Raw genomic sequence first — 25,667 nt, 5'->3', positions numbered from 1 at the left:
TGTTTTCATTAGAAACCTCTTTGCTTTTTTTTTTGCTTTTTTTTACATATTTTTATTGATTTCAGAGAGGAAGGGAGAGGGAGAGAGAGATAGAAACATCAACGATGAGAGAGAATCATTGATCGGCTGCCTCCTGTGCGCTGCCCCCCCTCCCCCACTGGGGATGGAGCTCGCACCCTGGGCATGTGCCCTGACCGGAACCGTGACCCCCTGGTTCATAGGTCGATGCTCAACCACTGAGCCATGCCGTCGGGGCTCCATTCTATCGTAGTGGTCGTGATTAAACGCCATCAGACCTGCGCGTTAGCGAAGGCCCACGTGAAACGTCTCATAGGCAAACAATCGCCTTTCTCCACTCAACATACTGAACTCACGATCACCTGGAATCAAGAGCTGTCAAAAGGAACACAGGCTTTTCGACTCAAACCGAACAAGCCACAATCATTCGAGATGGCGTTATTACGCCTCCCTCCATGAAAACGGAAAATCAAAGTGAGTGCTCATCGGAGTCCCGGAGCAGACGGGGACTGTGGAGAGATGAGCACGCGTGGACAGGGCTGAGCCTGTGACGAGCCCGATTCTCAGGGAGCGTGGGACTCGAACAGAGTCCAGGTCCAAGGTCACCCTCGAGCGCCTGGACACAGAACAGCCAGAGGCCAGAAAGCACACGTGACCTGCTTGGAACGCACTAAAAGAGACGCTGCACAGCGAGGAAAACAGAAGTTTCCTGGCCAGGACCTTTGCTTCCGGAATTCCCTCTGTTTTAGGTTTAACAGGAATCAAAGCATTCAGCGAAAACCTCACTTTTGTTAATAGGCTTGTTTTATTATAGATGTTTCTGTGGTGGCGGAGTTTAGTCACTAATTTCAATAATAGTGTGTGAATGTACCCAACATAGCAAAGTTTTAAAAGTTAAATAAGTGTGCTCTCTCTCTCGCTCTCTAATTTTTATATATATATATATGTCTCTTTTAAAAAGCATACTTGGGCCTGGCCAGTGTGACTCAGGGGTTGAATGTTGACCTATGAACCAGGAGGTCACTGTCCGATTCCTGGTCAGGGCACATGCCCAGGTTGCAGGCTCCATCCCCAGTGTGGGGCGTGCAGGGGGCAGCCGATCCATCATTCTCTCTCACCATGGATGTTCCTATCTCTCTCCCCTCTCCCTTTCTCTCTAACATAATTTTTTTTTTTTAAATGTAGGCATCATGCGCCGATCTGGAGCAGATACAGCTTCGTGCCTTAGATAGAACAAGGAAACGTTCCCCGCCTCCCAGGACTCTGTCTGGGTCTCTGTAAGTCGCCAGTTTCTCGGGAAGACATCTAGCTTCCATCTATTTTTGTGAAGTTCTCTCTTGGTTCAAATAAGCAGCCTGAGCTTCCTCTCCCCCGTCCATCCCGTCACCCACCAGAAGAGGGGAGGACACCCAGCAAGTGGAAAACCCTGCTGGGCGCCGTGTCCTCGGTGCCCTGACCCGCCTCACGGACCCGTGAACTGTCCAGCCCTGTTCTCGCCCACCCTCCAGCGCACACGGCAGAGCAGATGGAAACTCCACTGACTAAATTAAAACACACTAATTGGGCATCGAATTTCTCCCGAAAATGTTCCTTCCCGGCATCACAGATGAGGTATCGTGTGGGTGTCGGATGTACGACTAAGAGGAAATGTGTTCTTTCTGTCCAAACAAATCATTCCGATTCCCTTTACTAAACTCGCTCATTGGCTCCTGGAAATGATCAAATGGAGGATGTGGGGAATGTGACTGCTCAGACACTCAAAAGGCTTATTCAGTGATGGAAACAAGCAGAGTCAAAACGGCCGCTAAGTCATTCCCAGATTAAGTTGTGCTTCCTTGCAAAACCAGCCCCCCAAACCGGAAGCGCCACGTGGGTCCAGACGCGGACAGACGCTCTGCCTTCCAGAGACAAGCACTTGGGTCTTTCTTGCAGTTCACACATGTTCCAAAGACCTGGTCTTAAGGCTTTCTGCTCTAACATCAACTCCTCGTTTGCAGCGTCACCAAAACGGTATGAATTTAACCGGACGGCTCGGGGACCCCCCTCAACAGATTACCCAGGTCCATGAACTGCAACGCGAACGGTTTCCTGGCTGTTGCGTGGTTTCTATGACAACTCAAAGGTCCCTGGAGCCTCCGCGTTCTGTCCGGCAGAGCTGGCCTGACCTGAATCCACGGACGATGTGCCTGCAGCTGTCAGGGGCTCTGGCTTCCCCGGGGCAAGGTCAGCATCCGCAGTGACAGAGCCTGCTCGTCGTCGCGTGCCCCTGGCGTGGGATGTGATGAAAACGGCGCCTGAGCTCTATGCTCTTCCTCCTCAGAACCAATAACGTCGTAAGAATAATATTAAGTAAATCCCAGGACAGGCCATTCCACAAAACACCTGACCGGCACTCCTGTAAACTGTCACCAAAAACAAGGACGGTGAGAAACTGGGCGGCGGCGAGGAGCTAAGGAGAGACGGCGACCCATGCTGAGTGGTGTCCGGGGTGGGCTCCCGGAGCAGGCAAAGGGCGTCAGTAGAGAATGCTGGGTGCTGCCCTAACCGGTTTGGCTCAGTGGATAGAGCGTCGGCCTGCAGACTGCAGGGTCCCAGGTTCGATTCTGGTCAAGGGCATGTACCTTGGTTGCGGGCACATCCCCAGTAGGGGGTGCGCAGGAGGCAGCTGATCGATGTTTCTCTCTCATCGATGTTTCTAACTCTCTATCCCTCTCTGTAAAAAAATAAATAAAATATATTTTTGAAAAAAAGAATGCTGGATGATGATAATCAACAGCCATGTCACTGGTTTATATACTTACTATACCATACGTTCATTGTCATTTTTTAGTGTATTCTTTCTACTAATTAAAAAAACACTGCTGTAAAACAGTGTGCCTCACACGGCTCAGACTTACTCTGTCTCGATTGTGTCTTGTCTCTTGTGTTTGATTCAGTCTCGGGTTGTTTTGTGCAGGGACATGCCGGGCAGGCTGGTGGCCTAAGAGCAACAGTAGCCTCAGCCTGCGGCGGGCGGCACCGTCTGTGTCTGTGTCCGTGTCAGGGCACTCGGAGGCTCACACACGGCGTCATCGCCCAACGACGCCCTTCTCAGAATGCACCCCTGTCTTCAGCGGTACGTGCCTGTACGTGCGTGTGTATACCTTGGCTGTGGTGGGAAGGAAAAACATTTTCCCTGAGAATTCACAGGTTCATCCTCGTGCAGGCCAGAACCCACATTATCTGTGCGGTGGCCCCGAAATTCTCAGCCAAAAATTCAGTTTATTCAAGCGATCCTGGCTCACCCGTGCGTCTAAGGTATCTGGTATAAACAAACACAGGGTTTGAATTCCCGCAGATAAAGTTCCAACGAATATAAACTTGGAATCAAAAGCACAAAATGCACGAGGAAACAAGTTGCTAAAAGTAAGACTAAGTAGAAAAAACTAACAGTGGTAGATCCAACAAAGACTGCAGATGTTGAAATTATTAGATACCAAATGTAAAACATCAAGTTTACTAAAACTAAAGAAAGAAAAGAAAATGTTAGAGATGGAAAAAGAGGTTAGCAAAAATGACCAAGGATACGTGAAATAAAGCCAAATACAGTATCCAAACATGACAAATATAATCATCGATATTATAAAGTCAATTAAGGTTAAGGAGCAGATATGGTTAAAGAGAGTAACAACCAATTGGAAGGTAGATTGGAAGAAATCACACATAATCCAGCCCAGAGACAGAAACAGAAAATACAAAAGAGTTAGACCCAAAGGACAGAGTAAGAAGGTCTGTTACTCATGTGAACAAAGTTACATAAGGGGGAGAAAAACAATGACCAGGAAGCAATGGGAATAATGCCTAACCATGTTCCAGAACTGATGGAACACAATAGTTCTCAGATACAGAGGGAAGTACTTCCATAGACTGACTGTAAGTGAACAGTCACACAACAACAAACAGACTTTCAAGACGGGGAGAAGAGACAACACTGAAAGAATGGGCTGTTAGACGGCAAACTAATTTTTCATTCAGTTACGATAGTATGGGAAGACGATGGAATGAAAAAACACTTCCAAACTCTGAGGAAAAACTCATCAACGTAAGAGTTATCTATATATGTGAAGTTATCTTTTAAGAAGGAGGGTGAAAAAAAGACATTTTCAAGCAAAAAAGTTTTCAACCAGCAAATCATCCCTAAAGAACTTTGGAAAGAAATACACTGCAGAAAGAACACTAACCCTGAAATAGTATCTGAGGGGTAAGAGGGAAAGGCGGTTAAATCTGGATAAATGCTGACTGTCTACATAAACAATAATGATAATGTCCGACTGGGGTGCTCCAGAGAGATTAAAATCCTAAACAAGAACATGAACACTGGGAGGCCGTCGTGTGAGTTAACGTGTTTTTGAAGTGTCCCTGGGACTCTTGCAGGAGGGCGAAGACACTAACGTTAGACTTTGCTACGTCGAGTGTGGATTTCACAACCTCTATAACCACTAAGAGGGAAAACGAGGGGCTCGGCCCAGGCCGACTCTGGGCCTGCGTCCCGGCTCAGCTTCTGCCCAAATCTGCGTCCCCCACGTCCCTGCCACGGGCCCCTAGAGCACGCTAACCACTTCCTCCACCGCGAAGCCTGCTTCCCGAGGGAGTCACTCTGCAACCACGACCCCACGGGGAGGCCCGGGAACGAACTGAGCGTGTTTGTCGCGTGCCCCTGGCGTGGGATGCCAAATACAGTATCCAAACATGACAAATATAATCATCGATATTACAAAGTCAATTAAGGCTAAGGAGCAGATAGAAGGTAGGGCTGTGAGCAGATGCTGGCGCCATTCGCACAGCGGTAATGAGGAAGGCGCGGGAGCTGGAAGAGATGGCTGAGTTAGCAACAAGCAAAGGGGCTTCGGAGGATGCCTACAGCTGAGCATCCAAGAGAGAGAAGAGCCCAGCACGGAAACGGACTGAGGAGGCATCGAAAGGGGTGACAATGCCGTGTCTTCGAGGTCAAAGACAAGAAAACGTCAAGAGATTTGCTCACCGTTTTAGACGCTTACCTTCCAGAGAAGGAACTGGTGGCTGCGGACACTTGACGAATACTCACAGCATCGCTCTCCCTCCCTCCCTCCCGCCCCCCAGCCCACGCGCCCGCTTTACTGTAGGAAACCGTCCCCCCTCCCCTCTCAGCGATGCGCTTCTCCCCGTGAATCCAAGGGTGAGCTCGGCTCAGCTGCCAATCCGAGCACCACATTCCCTGGCCTTCAGTCCCAACTAATGAGAACCGGCCCAGGTTTTTGTTCAAACCTTTAAATAAGCCGGTTTTGTGTTGTTGTTGTTTTGTTTGTCTGTTTGTTTTTGACTGGATGACCCTAGGGTTTGCTGTCACCGGAGAATCGTGAGATGAAGTCAGTGCCGCGAGGATGCAGCCACCGTCAGAGAGACCTGATGTGGCGCCATTGCCCGCACCTGCCCAGGGGGTGCGCACAGCTACGCGCCCTTCGACAGCCCAGCACTGATCCGCCAATTCCTTGTTATGTTTAACGAATTTGAGCGGGATTTTCTGTCACTAGCAAATTCTAAAATCCTAACTGATAACATGAGGATAGGTATTCCATATTCAATTCGATAGTCTATCTACTTTTTCTCACTAAACATGGGAATAGGAGAATTTGTACTTGTTCAGAGTAAGCTAGCTGCCTCGGTTTGAGTCCCCAGGTTCCAGCTTTGTACTGCACCTCAGTCATAGACTGGGCATAGGAATGGCAGGCAGGTGCCTCATGGGGTTGTTGTGAAGTGAAATCAATGAATGCACCCAGAGCCTTAGAACAGGGCCCAGTCCTCAGGAATGCTATAGAAATGTTAGCTCTTCGTCTTTGTTCCGAGTTCCGAAATCATCAGCGGCATCGTGTCGACGGCTGGAGAGGGAAGCCGTGGCGTCCGTGGCCAGTGTTTCACTGTCGTCAACAACACGCACTGGCCACGTGGGCATGAAGCTCTCCCTGTTGGTGATGGTTCCCCGGGTTTAGAGCGCTGGCGGAAACCCTGGCGCTTAAAGCTTTAACCTTTTGCACTCGGATGTCGAGATTAAAATTACTCTTTGAATGTATCAATAATTTGAAATATAAAAAAATCCAAATAAATAAGTTTGTCTGAAAAGAAACTCCAGTTTTTTATTCTACTGCCGCGCTTTGTAAAATCTGGGGTATTTAAAAAATTAAATCCCGAGTAGAATAAAGGAATCGAGAAAAAAGCAAGCGAGTGCAAAGGGTTAAGGAGGTAGAATCTACGGCCTTGATCCAAAGACTCTTGCGTTTTTAGGATGTGAGGGTGATCTGGCTGCGACATCTGTCACCCCATTGAACGCCAGGGTTGATTCGGCTGATCTGGCTGGCTAGGCGGGTGTCCCCCTCCTCCCTCACCGATCCATGTGCGTCCCTCCCAAAGCTGCGCGCTCGGTCGAAGAGGACGACCTTCCCCCCCAGAGGAGAGGACCGGTCTTCGGTCAAGGGTATACGAGTAGCTGCGCTCCCCTGCTAGAACCTCCAAACAAGCTCTCAAAGACTCTTGCGTTTTTATACCAACGAGGCTGTTTGCACTCACCCATTCTCCTCCCGATAATTTAAGCTCATGCCTGAGACCAAGGGAGTCAACCATCTACTACAGGAGATGCAAAGTGTTGTCTTTGCTGGGATCACACACTCAGGCTTACCAAGCGCTCAAGGAAATTCAACATCGAAGCAGCCAGAAAGCTCCCTAAGTGGGGAATTTCCTGAATTTGACTCTGACGTGGTGAGTGGAATGACTGTAGAGTTTCCGCCGGGCGTCCTGGCGCCCCCCGATGCATCGTGGCAGCAGGCGTGAACAGGGGGTGGATTTTATTCTGTTTCTTCATCAGCGAAAACGATGTTTCTGTCACATTTTTTCCTAAACAGCTTTCGTTAGTCACAGCACCCTAAGATTAATGCTATAATCACACACATTTATAATAGAAGCATAAATTACACAGTCAAATATGCCTTTTTATGGGGGGCGAGGGGGACAAAAGCTGCCATCTTTAAAATATCCACAATCATACCCCACCATTATTTGAAGGAAAAGTGTAATCGGGAACTTTAACTCCACGTTCTTAGACTGACTAAGTTGTCTCGAGAGTTCAGAAACAACTCGGAAGAAGTGATGTCGGCGAACGGGCCGGGAAAAGTTAACTCCAGTATTACGCCACATCCACCTAACCTTCCCAACGGACTTGAGCTCGCATCTTCCCTTACGAAAGGAACATTCACCCGAAAGCCCTGGCTTCTAGTGGTGTCTCCACGGGGCACGTGAACTTGGGCGAAGTTGCAGACACCCAAGGATTTCATGCAGAAGGTCAGGAACATCAACCTGTGTTCCCCACACAAGCCACAGGCACCAGGCCTGTTCCCTGCGTGGGCAGGACCCAGGGGCTGACCAAACACCTGCGTGGGCTTCTCTGGCTCCCCTGCTTCCCACCTACTTCACGACCCCTGCCCCAGACTGCTGCGGGCCTGTGGCCGGAGCCGGAGCCGGGGCCCCAGCGGAAAGGACGTGAAGGAGCTAAAGAGAGCTCAGCGCCCCCGCCCAGAAGTTGTAACTCTTGCTCCTCCAGTGTCTAGGGGCAACGAGAGGGAGCTCTCTCTAACACAGATGTGGGCACGGGCCTGTCCACTCCAGACTTCTGCAGTGGTTCCCCTCGTCTTAGCAGAGCCTGGACTTGTTAACACGGCTGACACAGTCCAGTAAGATCTGGCCTCTACTCACCCTCTCCAGCCTCATCTCTGACCTCCTTGCCCAAGACTAGTGATCTTGACCTCGACGTCGCCACCCCCTCATCACGACCCGCAGGTTGAGAACCGCTGCTGTAGAACCTAAGACCATCGGAAAACACAGATATTTACATCACGATTCATAACAGTAGCAAAATTACAGTTATGAAGTAGCAACGAGAATAATTTTATGGTTGGGGGTCACCACCACATGAGGAGCTGTATTAAAGGGTCGCGGCATCAGGAAGGTTGAGAACCACTGGTATAAACGAAAGAAGTTAGAAATACTAAGAAGTGTATCCAGTCACTGGGCAGATCTCATTGTCTTTGCCTTCCAGAGAAAATGATAAAGCTATTCCTATTTAAACGTTTCTGCACAAATTAAACCTTTTTTTGTTTTTCAAGGAACCATGCCTCCTGCGGCTGCGGACGAGTGTGGGCTCACAAGATAAGTGCTCACAGACGCGGCGACTTGTGCCCTTCCCTGCAGAGACCCGGCCCGTGCTCCCTGCCTCCAGCCCGCCTCTCCGGGGTGGCTGTGCCCCAAGTTTCGCTTTGACGGATCCAGTTCTTCGGCTTAAGATTTTATAGCCTCTTAAGTGGAAATACTGCAGATAAAGTTAAGACATTTTATCTTATAAATCATTTATGCTCCTGGAATTTCATGAAACAACCTCCTGGGCCAATTAAGTCACATATACTAATAAGCAACAGAGCATTTTGGAATCTTGCCAGGAAACGTGTTTCAATATCTCTCAAAAGATATATGACAACAACAACGAGAATAATAATATTGATGAAAGCGGCTAGCCGCCATGGAACCCTGATGGGGGCCAGGCCGGGCTCTAAATATTTCACACATACAATCTCACTACCTGCCCAGCAGCCCTCTGGGGTGGGAGCCACGGAGCCCCATCTTACGAGAGGCTAAGTCACTTGCCTGAGTCATACAGCTGAGGAGCTGGGATTCACACCCAAATCCCCCCGATTCCAGAGCTCTTCGTCACAACACCACTTTTCTATCTTTAACCCTCGCCCGAGGATATTTTTTCCATTGATTTCTAGAAAGAGTGGGAGGGAGGGAGGAGGGGGAGAGGAGAGAGAGAGAGAGAGAGAGAAACATCAATTGGCTGCCTCCTGCGCACACCCCCACCGGTGCTGGGAACTGCAGCAGAGGTACTTGCCCTTGACAGGCATGGAATCCTAGGGCCTGCGCGCTAACCACTGAGAAACCCGGCCAGGACTACACCATTTTCCTCCTTCTTTTATCCAGAATGGAAGAAAATATGTTGCCAAGGGACTGATTTATTATTTTAGAGCTGATTTCACTGAAGCAAACATTTCAAAGCTTCCTTTTTTCTAATATAACAATCTTATTTTCCACGTATGTCGGGCATGCTGAACTATTTGCTTGTGTCCATATAAGCATATCTCATCTGTGTTGGTGGCCATGAAGGAGTGGAATGTATTCCTGAGATCTCTTAAAGAAGAGTTTCCTGGAGTGTTATTTATTTATTTATTTGGCAAGGGACTAGAGCACACCCTACTGGCCAGCTCATAGGAAATACAGCCTTTCCTTGGGAGAACGTGTATTGGTAACATTGGAAGATAATCTCAGATGAATGTTTAGACGAAATTTGAAAAAAAAAAACTGCCTTGTACTCACCCACATGTTAAATGAGTGCATCTATAGAACACTAAGAAATTCTAATGCTTCTAAGTTCTAGAAACGAGATAGAACTAGAATAACCACCAAGAATATCAAATGCCCATTAAAGGGAACGTAAGGTAAATGAAAAGAGGCTCGATTAAAAAAAAATAACTATACAAACAACATCCCTAAAACCCCAACTAAGAAAAAGTCGTTTTAGAAAGGAGTTAAGCCAACACTTAAAACAACAGACTGACCAATTAGAGCCAGCCTGCTCAATCATCTGAGTCCACTGGGGCGGGGGCAGAGTATCCCTAATTACATACGGGGAAACGGAAACTGTAAAGAAATCTTTTTCTGTGAGACCTTTCAAAGGGCTGCCAAAGCTGAAAGCATGCCTTGTGGGTGAATCTCTGCTCTTACCAGCAGGCATGTCTTACAGCAACCCACACAGCCCACTGGCTACCTAATCTATATAGCCTGTGCCCAGATGTTTCCAAATCATACAATAACACACTAAGCAAGCCGCCCTGTAAGAAATGCACGTCTTCCTCCCATTGTCAAGTGGTTGTTTTTTAACCGCACACTTATTTATAAATTGGTAAAAATAAAAAATAAAATGTTAAAAAAGGCATAGTTACATTTAAACCGTGAATGGACCAAAGTCAAGGCTGTAGGACTAAGCGTAATAATGCAAACAGCAGCTCCATTCAAAAGGTTTCTTTGCTTAAAAGGAGGAACACAAAAACGTTTATAAATAAGAAACAAAAGCACTTATAACTGAGAGAAATAAACACCAACATATGTATTCTCCTGGGGATTCAAAGACTATGGAAGTGGGTGTTGGGGCGGCTGGCAGGGAGGAGAGGGAGGCCGGCGGCTTAGCAGAGCAGCGGCCCTGGCTCCTGCGGTCCTGAGCCAGAACCTCCCTTTGTGCTCACTCCGAGGACAGCTTCTTCTCACCCTGAACGAAGGGGAGGGCAGCCTGACAATCTGGGTCGATGTGCTTCAGTCTAAGGTTTTGGGTGTTATGTTTAGGGGTTGTTTACATTAAAAACACAACCAGCTAATAACATAAATAAATTCCGTGAGAAGGGGCCTCAGAATTAAATGGACCGTGAGGGAGGTGAAAGAGACACTGTGTGACTTTAAATGTCCTTCTGACGGCAGGCAGTTTAAAACAAGGGGATTTCAGTACCAAGAGGGTTTTCCCTGCGCCTCTAGACCAGTGTGCTAATCTGTGAGAAGTCCGTGGGAATGGTCACTGGATGGATGCAACATGCGAGTATTATTTCAAGTTACTTAGCATTTTCCTTTTAAACTCTTCCCCAAACACTGGATTCTTGGCTTGTCAATGGGATAACAAAACAGCCTGAGGACACTATTGCATCAAAGACCTTCGGGGTGTGAGTCTCCTCATGTAATTCACTCACAGCTGAGAGAGCCATATTGTAGGAATATAACCGCAAGCAAAATTCAGTAAGCTATCAGCCATGACCGCCCCCCCCCCCAAAAAAAAATAAGTCCTTTTATTTTGCAAGTTTAAAAGAGAGCAGAAAGGGGAAGAAATCAGATTAATCACGTATTACTCATGTGATTTTATGGCTTTTGATACTTTACCAAAACATGAGCACATTATACAGCTCACAACCATATAGTCACTATTATAGTGCGTATCCCGGGATCTTCTTTCCCTAAAGGGGTGTGTTTGCTGGTTGCTGGGGTGACTATCACGGTTTTATGAATAGGGGAATGTGAAAGCACGCCAGCGAGGCAGCACGAATTACAACTGTATTGAGGCAACTTGGAACAGCGCGGCCAGGGTTCCCTTCGGAGGAAACCGGAGCTCGAGGTCCCCATTCAGCAAAAGCTGCCCCGAGCCCCGGGCGAAGAGGTTCTCTGGTCCTGGCTGTCCACGGTTAACAGCCGGTGGTAAAGCTGGAAACACAGGGGAAGGCAAAGTGGGGTGGGGGTGGGGCGAATCTGCATTTTCTGTGAATAAAAAAAAAAAAAAAGAACCTAATTTGGTAAGAAAACCAGCAATTAGTTGTGACTAATTTCCTCCCTCCTAAACTAATACTGAAGGAACCGCAATAAGTAAGACGTGAACAAAAAAGATGGAATTACCGGAGCTGTTGATAAGGAGCACAGATAGGGAGACAGCCCAAAGCTGGCCAGCCGGCCAGGAGGAGGATGGAGGCCTCTCCGGTAAACATTCATTTATCTTGCAACTGGAAAAGGGCAAAGAGATACTTCAGATGTTTGTGTGTGTGCCTGTGTGCGTGTGTGTGTGTGCGTGTGTGTGCCTGTGTGTGTGTGCACGCGCGTGCGTGTGTGTGCGTGTGTGTATGTGTGTGTGTGCACGCACGCGCTTAAAGGCTTGCATTCAAAATTAAGCCTTTGAATTAAATTTTAAAGAATGTAAGTAAATAATAGGGGAGAAGAGGCAAATCCTTTCATGGAGCGCGAAGTTAATAGTTAACCTGGTAATGAGGCCGGGATCTCTCCTTCCCGACGGTAGGCCATCCCGGTTAGGCCGTTCAAGGCACGACCACCGGGCGTTACGGCTGACACGCAGGCCCGGCCCCGGGAGACCCGCGAGGTCAGCGCGAGGCCTCTGGCCCCTGCTCCGTGGAGTCCCGCTCCGGGGGTTTGTTCTGGTTCCAGCTGGAGGGTTTCTGTCTTGTTTGCTTTTTTTCTCACTTTAGTTACTCTTGGTTTGTTATCATTTGTATTATTTATTTTACGGTTAAACTATAAGCCCGGGTTGCATCACCGGCGCCCCGGGAGAGGCTCGCTGGTGCTGCATCCTCGGGCATCAGTGGCCGCCAGCCAGGCCGAGGGATGGGAGGCCAGCGTGGGTCTGACAAGGACACTCGGCCTGGGGACCTCGGGGGCCCGTGGGGGGCCCTGGCCGGGTCCACGGCCACCAGTTGGCTTTCAAACCCGTGGTCAGAGGGAGGTGGCTGGCACTCCCCCTCGGCTCTCCCCGGAGAGGCGTCAGCAGTGCGGCCTCGGCGCCCTTCGCGGCCCCACGCTGTCCCCTCGCTGTCCCGCGCCGCCCCTCGCTCTCCCACGCTGTGGCTCGTTGTCCCGGGTGACCCCGCTGCCCCCGTGCACTGTCCGTCTGCCCCCCCTTGTCCGCTGCCACCCCACACCGGCCCTCGCTGGTCCTCCCACGCTGCGGCCCGCGGGCCGGGGAAAACACGCAAAAACCGTCCCCGCGGCTGTAGAAGACGGGAAGCCCTTGCGGGAGGCAGGGACGGGCTGCCCGCGCGCTGCGGGGAGAGCCACAGGCGCCCCGCGCTCGCAGCGCCGCCGGGGTCCCCAGGGCGCCCCCTCGCTCCCCCCGGAAGACCAGGGCGGCGTCCCGCAGGCCCCGCGACGCGGCGGACCCCACGCGAGCGCCTCCGCCGCCTGGCATCGCCCCTTTAAAGGGCTCGCGGCCGGGATTGGCTGCCCTGGGGTGGGCGGGGCCTTGACGTCACGCCCCGCCCCCTAAAGTATAAAGCGGACGGCGCGGCGGGGCGACGGAGGCCGAGTGCGAGCGGGAGCGCGAGCCTGGCGGAGCGGTGCGGCCAGGCGCCTGCGCGGTGGCGGCCCCCAGCCGGGCGCGGAGCCAGCCGGGACGGACATGCGCGGGAGGGCGCCGGGGGGCAGCCGCGGCTCCGCGGGGTAAGGGGCCTCGGGCCGGGGGGAGGGCGGCGCCGCGCCCCCGCCGCTGCGGCTGCGGGCGGCTCCCGTCGCAGGGCGGGTCCCCGGACGCCCGGAGGGTCGCCCAACGCGGAGTTTCCCCGGGAGGGACGGACGGACCGAGGGAGGGAGGGAGGGGGCGGCGCGGTCGGGCCTGGGGGGCCCTCGCCTCTCCTGCCGCGCGCACCGGGCGCCCGGACGCGCCTCGGCCCGAGACGGCTGCCAGGGGGCGCAGGTTTCGGAGCGGGGAGCCGGGGGGTCCCGCGCGGGCTGGCGGCGGCCTCGCGCGTCCCCTTCCCCACAAGGGAGCTGCGCCCCGGTGCGCCCCGTGCGCCCAGCCACCGTCCCGAGAGCCGCGGCGGGAGGCGGCGGGGTGGGGGCTGCCCCCCGCCTGGCCTCGGCGACCGCGTCCCCGCAGTCGGGGTCTGCAATTCATCCGGCAGCTCCGTGCCTCCCCCTCTCCCTCTCCCGGGACCCGGCTCCCCGAGGGAAGGACTGCGGGCGCCCATTGGGCATTTCCCGGGCGTACGTGTGTGTATTTGTGTGTGTGTCTCCGTCGCCGTGCAAATGAGATCCCTCCTTAGCCGTGATTGGTGCCGGACGGCGCTTGCTGAGTCTTTATTAGGGTTTCGTCATTGCCTGAAAGAAACCAGTCTCTTACCTGATAAAAAATATGAATAGATTGTTAGTCATAAACTTAAGTGCAGTCAGAACAGCGACTGTAGCTTTAAAAGATGTGTTGGTGACTTGAGGTACACCTGCAACACAGGTAGGGCAGGACTGGTTTCCAGGCAACTGTCAGGGGTGAAGAAAGGTGAGGCCAAAACGCTTTTTTTTCTTCTTCGGGGGCCGGGTGCTGCGGGGTCTGGAGCGTTCGCTGTGAGAATGCGGTGGGATGTGTTTGCTGAGCAGACAAACCGAGTTCACCCCAGTTAGTCTCGCCTTTTTGTTAAAACTGCTTTTTTTTTTTTTCCCTCTCTCTCTCTCTCTCTCTTTTTGCATGTCTGTAATTACACAGTTTTGAGTGAAGCTGTATTTAAACAGATCAAAGACCGGCTAGGTACCCATTTCGGGAAATGACCAGATTTGGGTAAGACCGGAGTAAGAGTTGGTCTCCTGTGACCAGTATGTGAATGGCCGGGCTCTTTCCTAAAGAGAAACGGAGGTTTTAGCACGGACTTCAGCACGCTGTCCTCCCCGCTGCGCCCCGGTTGGTTCCGCTGCTTTTGTGTTGTTGTTTTTTTATTGATTTCAGAGAGGAGGGGAGAGGGAGAGACATCCATGATGAGAGAGAATCATTGATCCGCCGCCTCCTGCACGCCCCACACTGCGGATCGAGCCTGCCACCTGGGCATGTGCCCTGACCGGGAATCGAACCGTGACCTCCTGGCTCCTGGGTGGACACTCGCCGGCCCGGCCAGCTGTGTTCCAGCGGCTATTCGCTAATAGGTGCCAGAGGCCTTGAACGAACAATGTATAACCCAACACACATTAGATTGTAAACTCCTTAAGGGCAGGACCTCTGCCTCGCACAGCTTCTATCTTGTGGGCCCTGGCACATAGTTAATGGTTGATAAGTAACTGCAAGAAAGCAGATTTTACATTTTAAAGTTCAGGAATGGATCAGTCGCTGATAAGGGTCGCAGAGCAAACCTGTTGTTTAGTGACGGTTAGGAAATGTCCGATTATTCATATTGTGATAGGTAAGAATGACTCCTTCGATGAATTGTTTTTCCTTCTTCCAGCTCACTAAAGACGGCTCTCTTCCTCTGAGATTTAATGATCACACTCGACCTGAGTGTGTGTGACAATAACTCTTAACTGCCGCTTCTCCGAAGCTGCGCCAGATCACACTTCCTCTCTGCTCACGCTGACGGGAGCTTCCCAGAGCCGGTTGCTAAATTACAGGTACAATCCAGCACGCCTGGAACCGACCTGCATGGCCACATACCAGCCGGCTGCTGTAGAAAGGGGCAGAGGAGGGAGGAGGTGGTGCCGGGGTCATTCCAGGAATTCGAATGTCCTGGGCTCCCTCTACCAGAGAAACAGCTCTGCGCCCACTCGGAGCGAACCCGAATGGCCCCGCAGCATCCTCGGTGCCGGGTGGGACCGGGCTACGGCAGCTGATGAGCAGCCCTGATAAGCAGTGCCGTGTGGCATCCTGGCTTTGCTGGCCCAGTAGAAGCACACGCTCTGTGAAGGCAGGTAAAACGGGGCGGTTTTCAGGTTCTGAATGTAAGTTTCGTAGAGAAGTTGGGCCCCGGCCGGTGTGGCTCAGTGGCAGAGTGTCGGCCGGCTCACCAAAGGGTCTCAGGTTTGATTACCGGTTAAGGACACTGAAAACTGTCCTCTGGTGAGGATTAACAACAACAATAAGTAGAGGTTAGTTTGAAGGTAAGGGAAAGTTAGCGTCAGCTTCGAGGCTCAGAGAGGAAACAAAAGATTCTGTGAGTCGGAGTCATAGTTGATACTTTAATCCAATTCCTTGTGCCATAAAACAGGGCAGTATTACCAACAGGCCTCGGTGAATACACTTTTAAAATATGGGGTGCTGGCCCCGTGGATTAGGCCTCTTCACCTCCTCAGTGCCACGGTTCAACAAACCATCACCGTTAGAGGAGACAGGAGGAGGGTGAGGGTTGGAAGACTGTCCAGTGGCTCTCAGTAAAAGAAGAATCTGGACCAGCGAGATTGTCTAAAAAACACTACTCCTCTCGTGACTGCCTCTTTCCACCCTTTGGATTTTACACAAAAAAACACCTGATCCCGGCCGGCGTGGCTCAATGGCTGAGCATCAACCTATGAACCAAAAGGTCACGGTTCGATTCCCAGTCAGGCCACGTGCCCAGGTTGCAGGCTCCCCAGTAAGGGGCATGCAGGAGGCAGCCGACCGAAGTTTCTCATCTCTGATGTTTCTATTTCTCCCTCTCCCTTCCTCTCTGAAATCAATAAAAAATACATTTTTTTTTTTTTGAAAGTTACCTGTGAGTCCTGGCAGGAGTGGCTTAGTTGGTTGAGTGTCATCACGTGCTCGGAAACATTGCTGGTTCGAGTCCAGTCAGCATATACCTGGGTTGCAGGTTCGACCCCCAGGCAGGGAGTATATAGAAGGCAACCGATCGATGTTTCTCTCTCACATCAGTGTTTCTCTCTCCATCACCCTCCCCACCTCCCTCTCTCCCTCCCTCCTTCCCTTCCTTCCTCATGTCCTCAGGTGAGAATTTTTTAAGTCGCCTGCGAGAGGCCTTCTCTAGCCACCTGTGTGAATGGCTCCGGCTCCTCGGCCTCTTGCTGTCCTGCGTCCTTGGGAGCCCCCAGCCTGAATGGCTGCTTTGACTGTGGTCTCCCTCACAGTGTGACTCCATCGCTTGCATGGTGTCTGGTCCAGAACAAGCCTTTGAGAACTGTTGGTGAAAGGAGTTGATCCCTGGCCTCTGAGGGCTTGTGAAACACTGTGAGTCGAGTTCCTGTTTTATCTTAGCCGTTCTCGCAGCCATCCATCTCTGCCTCCGTCCCCGTTTATAAACAAGGGTGCTGGGGGAGGACAGGGTCGCCTAACACGAAGCCACTCTGAAGGGAGAGGCAGGCGAGTGGACGGGAAGTGCCCGGTTCCTGGGCAGCCGCGCACCAGGAAGGTGGCGTTCATTTCCTGTCTGAAACGGAGACGACCCTGCCTCTTCCTACAGGGATGTTGTGGGGGTCAAGTGAGACAATGGGTGAGAAAGTGCTTCCAAATAGGAGACCTGCTGCTGGGAGAGGCCCATACTGCCCGCCGTGCGCTGCCTTGGAGGAGGGGTGGGGTGGGGTGGGGTGGGGACTAGCCCCTTCGTCCTGGTTCAGACGCGCGTTGTGGCGTTGGGATGGATGCGGGATGGGGGAGGCGCACCATTAGAGGTGGAAGGAGTCACAAGAGTGTAAAAGTAATACCTTCACCCGCCCTTCTTAATTTTTTTCTTTTTGTTAATCCTCACCTGAGGATATTTTTCCCATTGATAATTTTTTTTAGAGAGAGTGGAAGGGAGGGAGGGAGAGAGAGAACATTGATGTGCATTGATTGGTGGCTTCCACCACCCGACCGGGATCGAACCTGCAACCTAGGTATGTGCCCTTGACCAGAACGAAGGCAAGACCCTTTGGTGTGCAGGCCAACACTCTAACCACTGAGCCACATCAGCCAGGGCTAACGCACCCCTTTTAGGGGATAACTAGGCAGGAGAATCGGGGAGATGAAGTGGAACAGGAACTTCATGGGCTGAGGGTTCCCCGGGAAAAGTCTAGTGGTCAGAGCGCACCCTGCCGGGTGCCCGAGGGGTTGAAGGAGGGGTGGGGGGGCTTTGACACCAGGTCCCACCGCTCGCCAGACGTGACCTTGACCAAGTAAGTCCCTGACCTCTGCCTCAGATCCTCCTGTGTGACAGGGCGGTAACAGTAAGCCATCTCCTGCCGGGGCTGCGGGTTAAATGAGCTATTAAATGAGCTCGCAGAAACGAAGCGCTCAGCACCGCCTGTCAGGTAGGGGCCGGCGTGCTACCTCCTGGGTCAGTGCTCACAGTGACGACCTAGAGTGACCCGGGTGGCTCTTTACGTGCTCAGTAAACGTGAAGTTTTCCATCGTTAGACCACGTGCTTGTCACTAACGTTGGAAGAGCGTTCCGTGTCCCCAGAAACGGCCGTGCATGTCGTAAAGGGAGTAACTTCCCGCCCTCCCGGGGTCGGGGGGGGGGGGAGGATGGGGACAGAGCGTGGTCCCTCCCTGCGTGGTCGCCCTGCGCTGGCGCTGCAGGAGTCGGGGGTCAGGTGGCGATGACGAGGGTCGGGGAGCGAGTTGGGTTTCTGTTAGCCTGCCATTTCCTAATACTTAGCAAGGAAATGTTCCCAATTATTCAAGAAATTAGGTCACTGGGCTTTTTGCTTTCTTACTTAGCTTTGATTCTCACAGTCTGGAGAGAAATTACCTTCCTTGTTGCCTCAGTTTTTATCCTTTACAAACAGGCCAGTATGTGCCAGGCATGAGGACAAACGTCCGTCCACACCGCCCCAACTACACTGCCATCTTTACCGGAACCAGCAAGTTTAGCTTGAGTTGGTGCAAGAGTATTTTAATTACATTTTACTGACATAATACAGACTGTTTAAGCCGCCTGTGCTTTAACGTGAAGGCTGCCCACTTCCCCAGGAGCAGGTGCTGCGAAGGAGGCGTCCTCACTGCCTGCCCCTCCTCCCCTCCCCAAACCATCCCCGAGGAGGGACCCCGGGGCCTTCGAAGCCTTTTGCTTGTAGTGAACAACGACTGTCCTAAACACTGAAGGTGCAGTGAGGCCCAGACGAGTGAGTTTCCTCATATCGATCAAATCACAGTTCTCGCCCTGGCCGGCTCAGTGGTTAGAGCGTGGCGTCAGCCCCCACGGGAGGGTCACAGTTCAGTCCCAGTCACGGCATGTGCCCTGGGCTGCAGGTTCAGTCCGATCGATGTGTCTCTCTCACATCGATGTTTCTCTCTCTCCCCTCCCACTCCACTCTCTAAAATCAATGGAAAATACCCTTGGGTGAGGATTAACAAAAAATAAAACAATTACAGTTCTACAAAAGAGTTCCACTGAAGGTTCAGTGTCAAATGGCTTGGCTACTAGCGCTTCAGACACGAATCTTTATTTCAGAGGTTTTCAGAAGGTAGATAAGCATGCAGGTGTTGGTTTATGTGGGGAAGATTTAAAATCATGGGGTTTGTCGTGTTCCTAAATCAGTTTCTTTTTACACATTTTGCCCCTAAATGTTACCTTTAGTCTCCATGGGTCTGGGAGTAGTTACGTAGGTAATTGTTAAATGCAGCTGAAAAGACCATTTATCGCCCTGAATAAACAGAAATCAGGTTCTAAAACCAGATTGAAAGAAGGAAATTACATCACACTTTTAAATAAGGAAGCGCTGGGCAGAGCTGGATGAGTCGAGTGACAAAAATGTGCCCCTCCTCCTCTGTGGGTTGCTGCTGAGATTTATTAATGAGATCTGGTGGCCAGGTAAGCAGATCTAGGTTACTGTCTTAAGGTGGCCTGGTTTTTTAAACAGTTTAAAGGGACTGTCCTAAGGTAAAGTTCACCTTAATACAGAACGTGCGGGGTGCTCGTGGCGTGGTTTTGACTCTTTAACAGTAAAAAGACAGCAGGTACCTTATCGTCCAGAAGAAGTAACGTGGGAGCGAGGGGGACCCCGTTTTCAGGAGCACTCCCTGGCTGCCTTAAGTAAACACCAGTTTAGCGCGTGCTGTTCCCCAGGGTGCAAACTGGCCACTTTGGATTTGGGAAGTGGATTTCATGAAACTTGCCTGCTCTGTCCTAAAGTGGCCCATACAATCCTTTGCTTTTTCCCTTGGTTCTTGGCTGATTTATAGAATTACCTTTTTTAAAAAAACGAGATGAATATTTTCTCAACATCCACTTAGCTATTAGAAACGCGTGGTGCCGGGACTTCCCGGGGAGCCAGGCCTGTCCTAGATTTGGAGAGTGGGAAGGAGCAGGTGGCTCAGCTGGCCCTGAGGGAGCAGTGAGTTCTCAGAGTTTCGGGGGAGGAGAAGCAGGCACCCCACAAGGCCGATGGGCCTGTGCAGAGCGAGGAGCCGGGGTCCAGGAGTACGGACCCGGGGTGAGGTGTTCATCCCTGTTCATCTCATGGGACATCAACTACTAAAATTCTGCTGCACCAGAAAATATATTTTTTTGTCAGTCTGACCAAAAAAAAAGAGGGTATAATTTTGATTCATTCACACTAGATGGCTGTTGCTGTGTTGGCTACTGTCATTTTTTGGACAAATTTTTAAGGGAAAAGCGGTCGGTGCCCTGACTGAATCGTCAGGTATTACATGCCTTAAACATTCTTGGCGCACACCAGTGGCAAATCGCTGACCTAGACCCTGAACTGGCTGGGAAAGTGGGCGGGGTCCGAAGTGAGTGACAGGAGCCTGGTTTGTGGAGTTGGGGGTGCCAGAGGACCACCCAAGTGCAGAGATCACCACCGGACAATGGACGCCTGAGCCAGGGCTGGAGTCAGGATTCGGGGCGCTCTGTGCAGAGCTGAAGGATTAAAACGGGGAGGGGGGAAAGGATCTAAAAGGAACACCCCAAGAAACATGGTTGGGGGGTTCCCTTGAATAAGAAAGATCAAGTGATGTTTAACGGGAAAAAGTCGTTCGCATCTGGGGTGGGGATTAGCTGCATTTTGACACTAAAGCTGAGCTGGGGTGTCGGGAAAGGGACCGAGCCCAGGGTTCCGGGGGGACCAGGCTGCCTGGGCTCAGGCTGGCCTCACAGCCGCCCCGTCTCTGCTCGCAGGTGCCGGCTCCCGGCCGAGGGCTGTTTCTGCTCGTTCTCTGACTCTGATGAGCGTGAGGGGAGCCGGCTGTAGCTCTAAGGAAGCAGACGGGGAAACTGCAGCGGACGTCTCCCTGGAGCCGGTTCCTTTTTAACCTGAGGGTGACCGAGGGCTTACCCCCCCCCCCAGGGCATCTGTACTGAATACTGGGAGATTGAGAGCGAAGGCAGGCGTTTCAGGAGGTTCACACCCTCAGTTTACCATCTGTGGGCACTGAACACGTTGGCGGGTGGCCCCCTGGATTCTGCAGTTTGGAGTATTTTCCGAAGGAAGAGAGCATAAAATTATATTGCCCTCCGCGCTCCCCTGCTAGCAAGTAGGAAGTTCCGACAGTTTCATAACGCGGCCCATTCACAATTCCCCATTGAGATGTGGAGGCAGGTCACCTCCTATGAATACACAAAGACACCATTGTGGTCAGGAGTGAGCTGGCGCAGGGAACACAATTCTTTTTAGACTAAAAAAAATTTTTTTCTTAAGAAAGCTAACAAGTAGGTGATGGAAACAATGAATAAAAAATAACTTTTTCTAGAACATACAAATAATTTCCAGGGGCCATTGAAATGTAAGTTTAGGATCGAGGCGATTTCGCAGAGGCCATAGTTACACAATCGCGCTGTTGAGAGCTCAGATGTGGATGGTGCGGAGCCGACAGGCAGTGATTACTAGCCCTTGGCCTGCGGACAGGTGGGGCTGGGCTCCGACCGCCCCGCCCTGCCATCCGGGCGCAGCCTCCACGCGTGGGCTCCCCCGCTGCGTGCCCCGTGCTCCTTCCCACCGGGGTTTTCACGTCTAGTCGGCAGACGCTTGCCCTGGGTCCTGCAGTGCTGCCGGCAGCCTCACGGTGTTCCCTAGACGTGGGTTTTCCGATGCTTCGCAGCTTTACTCGATTCGGGTGAAGGAGGGAAGGCACACGCTGCATTTCAGGGACCTGAAAACCAAACCTCCCCATAACTTAGACTTACTAAGAGATGTTTTTCCTCTTCTCTAAAGAGACCGACTAAAGAGAAATAAGGCTTCCCTCTCTGAAATACCATTTTAACCCATTTAACTCTCTGCCTGAGATTTAAATGTTTCAGATGGACCGAAACATCCCTCTCGTACCTTTTATGTGGAAAAAGCAAACCCTGTGCCATGTACGTTCTCCTGACACCGATGGCAATAGCAGATGTCACCGTACAGTCACTGACTGAGCTCTGCCGTCCCAGGCAGCGATGGTTAATGATGGGAGCGGCCGGTTATCTGAGCTCACAGTCAGCTAGGAGGTGACAGATTTGTCCCTAAATCAAAACAAAAAATAGCCTGTGTACCCGCTCCCCGCCCCCGGCCTGGCTCACCCGCTCTCGGTGTGCACGCTTTCGGCGAGAACGTGAGAGCAGTCTAGAGCGTATGCACACATCTCCGAGGGGCCCGAGCCAGGTCTTCACCGTGGATTATCTGAGGACGGCGCCCAGAGAGGCCAGTAGCGTTGGCATTGGTGCGATCGTGAACAATGAAGGAGCGTCTAGAAGAGGCTGGGGGCCTGGCCGGGCCCAGTGACAGCGCGTCCTGTGCCTGAAAGGCCGCTGGTCTGATTCCCGGGCGGGGCGTGGAGGCTGCAGTTTGGTACCCAGTCGGGGTACGTCCCAGAGGCAACCGATGGATGTTTCTCTCCCCACTCCCTTCCTCTCTCTCTCAAAAAAAAAAAAAAAAAAAAAGGCCCTGCGGAGGGACCGGACCCTGGGAGCTGAGGAATCGCTAGGTTAGGGAGGACTGCTTCCTGGCCTTGGTGCCCAGGCCTCGCAGCAAGGCCCTCGGAGGAGAGAGTATGAATGCTCAGGGACGGACGGGGAGGCTGTACAGGGTCGGGAAGTGGGTGTCTTCCTGTGTTCCTTTACTCCCGAGCCAGTCGTCCCTGGAGGATTTGTCCTCCCGGGCCAACCCTGAGATACAGACCCCAAGTCAGTGCTGGCCGTGGGCCAGCGAGGCGCCACAGGAACCATCGTCTGACCGAGGCGTGGGGCTTCGTGCGCCTGAGTCTGCAGCGGCCACGGGCCTTTCTGGGGGGGGGCGGTGTGTGAGCGTCCAGGGGGCTGCACCTGCACCCCACCAGGGGGGCCACTCTCCCTGGCCCTGGGTATTTCTCTCTCTGCTCAAAGCACTGCCCATCTCAGACCAGGACGTAGGAGAAATTACTTTCAGTGTGTACGTTTGTTCCCTCGGGAAGGAAGGAGGAATGGCTGTAACGCGGAGAACTGGGGAAAGTCTGCGTCTTTGTGTGCGGCACTCGGATGCCGTCGGGGGGCTGCTGATGGTGTTTCTGAGCTGTTTCCTGCATCTCATCCTTCCCACCCTCCAGGGACCAGAAGCTGCTTGCTGCCTGACGCCCAGGGTGCAGGATGTCCACCGCGGGAGTCGCTGCCCAGGAGATCCGCGTCCCGCTGAAGGCGTTTCTGCACGATGGCCCGGCCCTGGGGAGCCTGAACGCGTGCTGGGGCCGCCGCCGGGAGCTGGGGAAGTAAGTGCGGGCCGCGGTGCGGGGCCTCCGCGTGCGGGTGGCACAGACGGGGTGGGGGTTGGTCACTGCCGTCTCTGACCGAGATGTCTTTGCTGCATTTCAGTAACTTCCTAAACATCCACCCGATCACCATGGCCTACAACCTGAAGTCGACCACTCAGGCGCACCTGACGTCTCTTGGTACGCGGCTACAAATCCCAGAGGGTGCCCGGGGGGAGGGAGGTGGCCCCGGGGGGAGGGGAGGTGGCCGAGGTCTGTTTGCTTTGCTCTTTAAAAAAGACTGTTCCAGCGATAGTGTGCCCCCTGGTGGCGGCAGGTCTGCAGATACCCTGTCCCTCCCACACTCCCGTCCCTGGTCCGGTCAGGAGGCCCAGCTAGACCTGCGTGTGGGAGGGCAGGCGGTCTGTCCGGCCTCGCACAGGGCCTGCTCGTTCGTGCCGTGCGGAGCCGTGTGCGAGGCACGGGAGTGGGGATGTTGCAGGAACTCGGAAAGGCGCGCAGTACACCACACGGCCCTTGTCATGTGGACGTCCTGTCCCTTAGGTTTCCGCCAGGAGCCGCTGTCACACTGCAGGCTGCCACCCTCGTGGCGTTCCCGGGTGCCAGCAGGGGGCTCCCTCTTATCTCAGCCCCGCCCTGTGTGCCCAGCGCGGTCTCGTCTCTTGTGACCTGGCGCTGCGGGTGGTATTCATGGAAATTATATGCTGCTCGTCTTCTGCGAATTCTGCACATGTCACAGAACCTGCCTGCGTGTGTGGGCGTGTGCCCTGCGCATGTGGGGGAGATAGAAGAGATAGTCTGTTCTTTGAACCAGATCATGTGCGTTAACAATCTCCAGGCCCTAATTACACCTGTGGGGCGGCACGGTGTCCGCGGCCTGTGACGGGTTCAGGCGGCAGCCCCGGGGGAGAGGGGTTAGGCAGTGGGCTGTCCCCACACGCGGGCACTGCTGGTCCTTCACTAACCCCCCTCCCCCCCGTCCTCTGCAGGGCGCACCTCGGCACCTGCCCCCGCAAACGGCCACCGCCTTGCCGAGCACGGCCCCTCTCAGAAGCCCAGCCTGCCCCCTCTCGTCCTCCCCCCGAGTGAGAGCTCGGGGCCCCTCGACGAGGACCCAGTGGTATGTGGTTTTAAGAAACTGTCAGTAAACGGGGTGTGTGCCCCCACGCCCCCACTCACGCCCATGAAGAACGGCCCGTCCCCCGTGCCCTGCGTGGCCGGCTCCCGGCCGCTCCCCCCGCTGCCCATCTCCGAGGGCCTCTCCCTGGACGACACGGACTGCGAGGTGGAGTTCTTCACCTGCTCCGACACGGACTTGCTCTTGGGAGACTGCGCGCCCGCCGAGTTCAAGTACAGCGTGCCTGGCAGGCGGAGCTTCCGCGGGTGCGGGCAGATCAACTACGCCTACTTCGAAACCCCCACGGTCTCCGTGGTGGACCTCAGCCAGGCCCCCGAGCAGAACGCGGGGGGGCAGCCCTCAGACCCGCCGCCGCCGCAGAGCCACCGGAGGCTCAGGCGGTCGCACTCGGGCCCCGCCGGGTCCTTCCACAAGCCGGCCATCAAGGTGCACAGCCACATCCACAGAGCCTCCCCCAACCCCGACACAGACAAGCCCGAGGTCCCCCCGAGGGTCCCCATCCCTCCGCGGCCCGTGAAGCCCGATTACAGAAGGTGGTCGGCGGAGGTCACTTCCAGCACCTACAGCGACGAAGACAGGCCCCCCAAAGTGCCACCCAGGGAGCCCTTGTCGCGGAGCAACTCCCGCACCCCGAGTCCCAAAAGCCTTCCGTCTTACCTCAACGGGGTCATGCCCCCCACGCAGAGCTTCGCCCCGGACCCCAAGTACGTCAGCAGCAAAGCTCTGCAGAGACAGCTCAGCGAAGGCTCTGCCAGCCGGGCCCCCTGCATCCTGCCCATCATCGAGAACGGGAAGAAGGTCAGCTCGACACACTACTACCTGCTGCCTGAGAGGCCGCCGTACCTGGACAGATACGAGAAGTTCTTCACGGAGGCAGAGGAGGCGAGCGCCAGCGCCCCGGCGCAGCCCTTCCCCGCCGACGGCGGTGTCGTCGCCGCCCCCGGGAGGCCGGACCCCGGGACCAGGGGGGACGTGGGCGGCCCCGGGAAGCGTAAGCACTTGTCCTACGTGGTTTCTCCGTAGCCTCGGGTCACGGCGCGGCAGAGGGTCCCAGGAGCAGATGGTTCCCGAGCAGTTTCCCGGTTTGACTGCGGTTCAGGGAAGATGTTCCAGGTGCAGAATAAACTTGAACTCTGTGCAGAGAGCTGGAGAGGTGCTGTCATGCTGAGGACCCCGGTGTCCAAGCCCACAGAGGTGTGGCGGGAGGGCAGGCGGGGACACTCACAGACGCCACAGCATACGCTGTAGTAAACTCGCAGCCTAGCCGTAGCCGGTTAACCAGTTAGTTACGTCTCAGCGATGTGTCTTCAGAAGAAAACGCAGCTGGACCAGGGCTCTGATAGACTGCACACAGAAGCAAGCACAGTATTTAGAACCGCAGAGAATTATTTTTGCTGATAAGTTGGAAGATTTCTGGCTCTTTGGTCTTCATGTTTTGTTGGATGTGTTGTTGCAGCCTTTTCCACGGGGAGTGGGTGTGTCCTTACTGCGGCTGTACCTTCCCAGTTTAAAACCGCCCCAGACCCAAGACGTGCAGGTTTC

The 25,667-nt window shown here is 53.3% G+C and overlaps 1 protein-coding gene and 1 long non-coding RNA gene across 4 annotated transcripts; one reads left to right on the top strand and one right to left on the bottom strand.

Moving 5' to 3' along the window:
- Window positions 1-11,031: 11,031 nt before the first annotated feature.
- LOC129150219 (uncharacterized) lies at window positions 11,032-12,833 on the bottom strand. The gene is made up of 3 exons (XR_008556944.1): window positions 11,916-12,833; window positions 11,560-11,663; window positions 11,032-11,424 (listed from the first exon to the last, which is right to left on the bottom strand). It is a non-coding gene; the product is annotated as an uncharacterized LOC129150219 (long non-coding RNA).
- Window positions 12,834-12,969: 136 nt separating this feature from the next.
- On the top strand, window positions 12,970-25,269 carry ERRFI1 (ERBB receptor feedback inhibitor 1). Of its 3 annotated transcripts, none has more exons than XM_054720848.1 (5): window positions 12,970-13,107; window positions 16,480-16,579; window positions 22,829-22,987; window positions 23,091-23,167; window positions 23,977-25,269. In XM_054720848.1, exons 3-5 carry the CDS (start codon window positions 22,869-22,871, stop codon window positions 25,146-25,148), a joined length of 1,368 nt encoding a protein of 455 aa, XP_054576823.1. In that variant the 5' UTR covers window positions 12,970-13,107; window positions 16,480-16,579; window positions 22,829-22,868; the 3' UTR covers window positions 25,149-25,269. The 3 variants fall into 3 exon arrangements, with proteins under 3 accessions (XP_054576823.1, XP_054576824.1, XP_054576822.1); XM_054720849.1 differs by lacking the exon at window positions 16,480-16,579 and adding an exon at window positions 14,871-15,033; XM_054720847.1 differs by lacking the exon at window positions 16,480-16,579.
- The last annotated feature ends 398 nt before the right edge of the window (window positions 25,270-25,667 follow it).

This window comes from Eptesicus fuscus, chromosome 9 (assembly GCF_027574615.1).
Source record: "Eptesicus fuscus isolate TK198812 chromosome 9, DD_ASM_mEF_20220401, whole genome shotgun sequence".
Classification (NCBI taxonomy): Eukaryota; Metazoa; Chordata; class Mammalia; order Chiroptera; family Vespertilionidae; genus Eptesicus; species Eptesicus fuscus.
Note: the sequence above shows the minus strand (reverse complement) of the source record. Positions and strands in the feature narration are given on the sequence as shown.

What these genes read in the sequence shown, in the direction of transcription:
- ERRFI1 (XM_054720847.1), top strand. Translation starts at nt 22,869, where the DNA reads ATGTCCACCGCGGGAGTCGCTGCCCAGGAGATCCGCGTCCCGCTGAAG. An exon ending in CGCCGCCGGGAGCTGGGGAA is followed by an intron (nt 22,988 to 23,090) that starts GTAAGTGCGGGC and finishes GCTGCATTTCAG; the next exon opens with TAACTTCCTAAACATCCACC. An exon ending in GGCGCACCTGACGTCTCTTG is followed by an intron (nt 23,168 to 23,976) that starts GTACGCGGCTAC and finishes CGTCCTCTGCAG; the next exon opens with GGCGCACCTCGGCACCTGCC.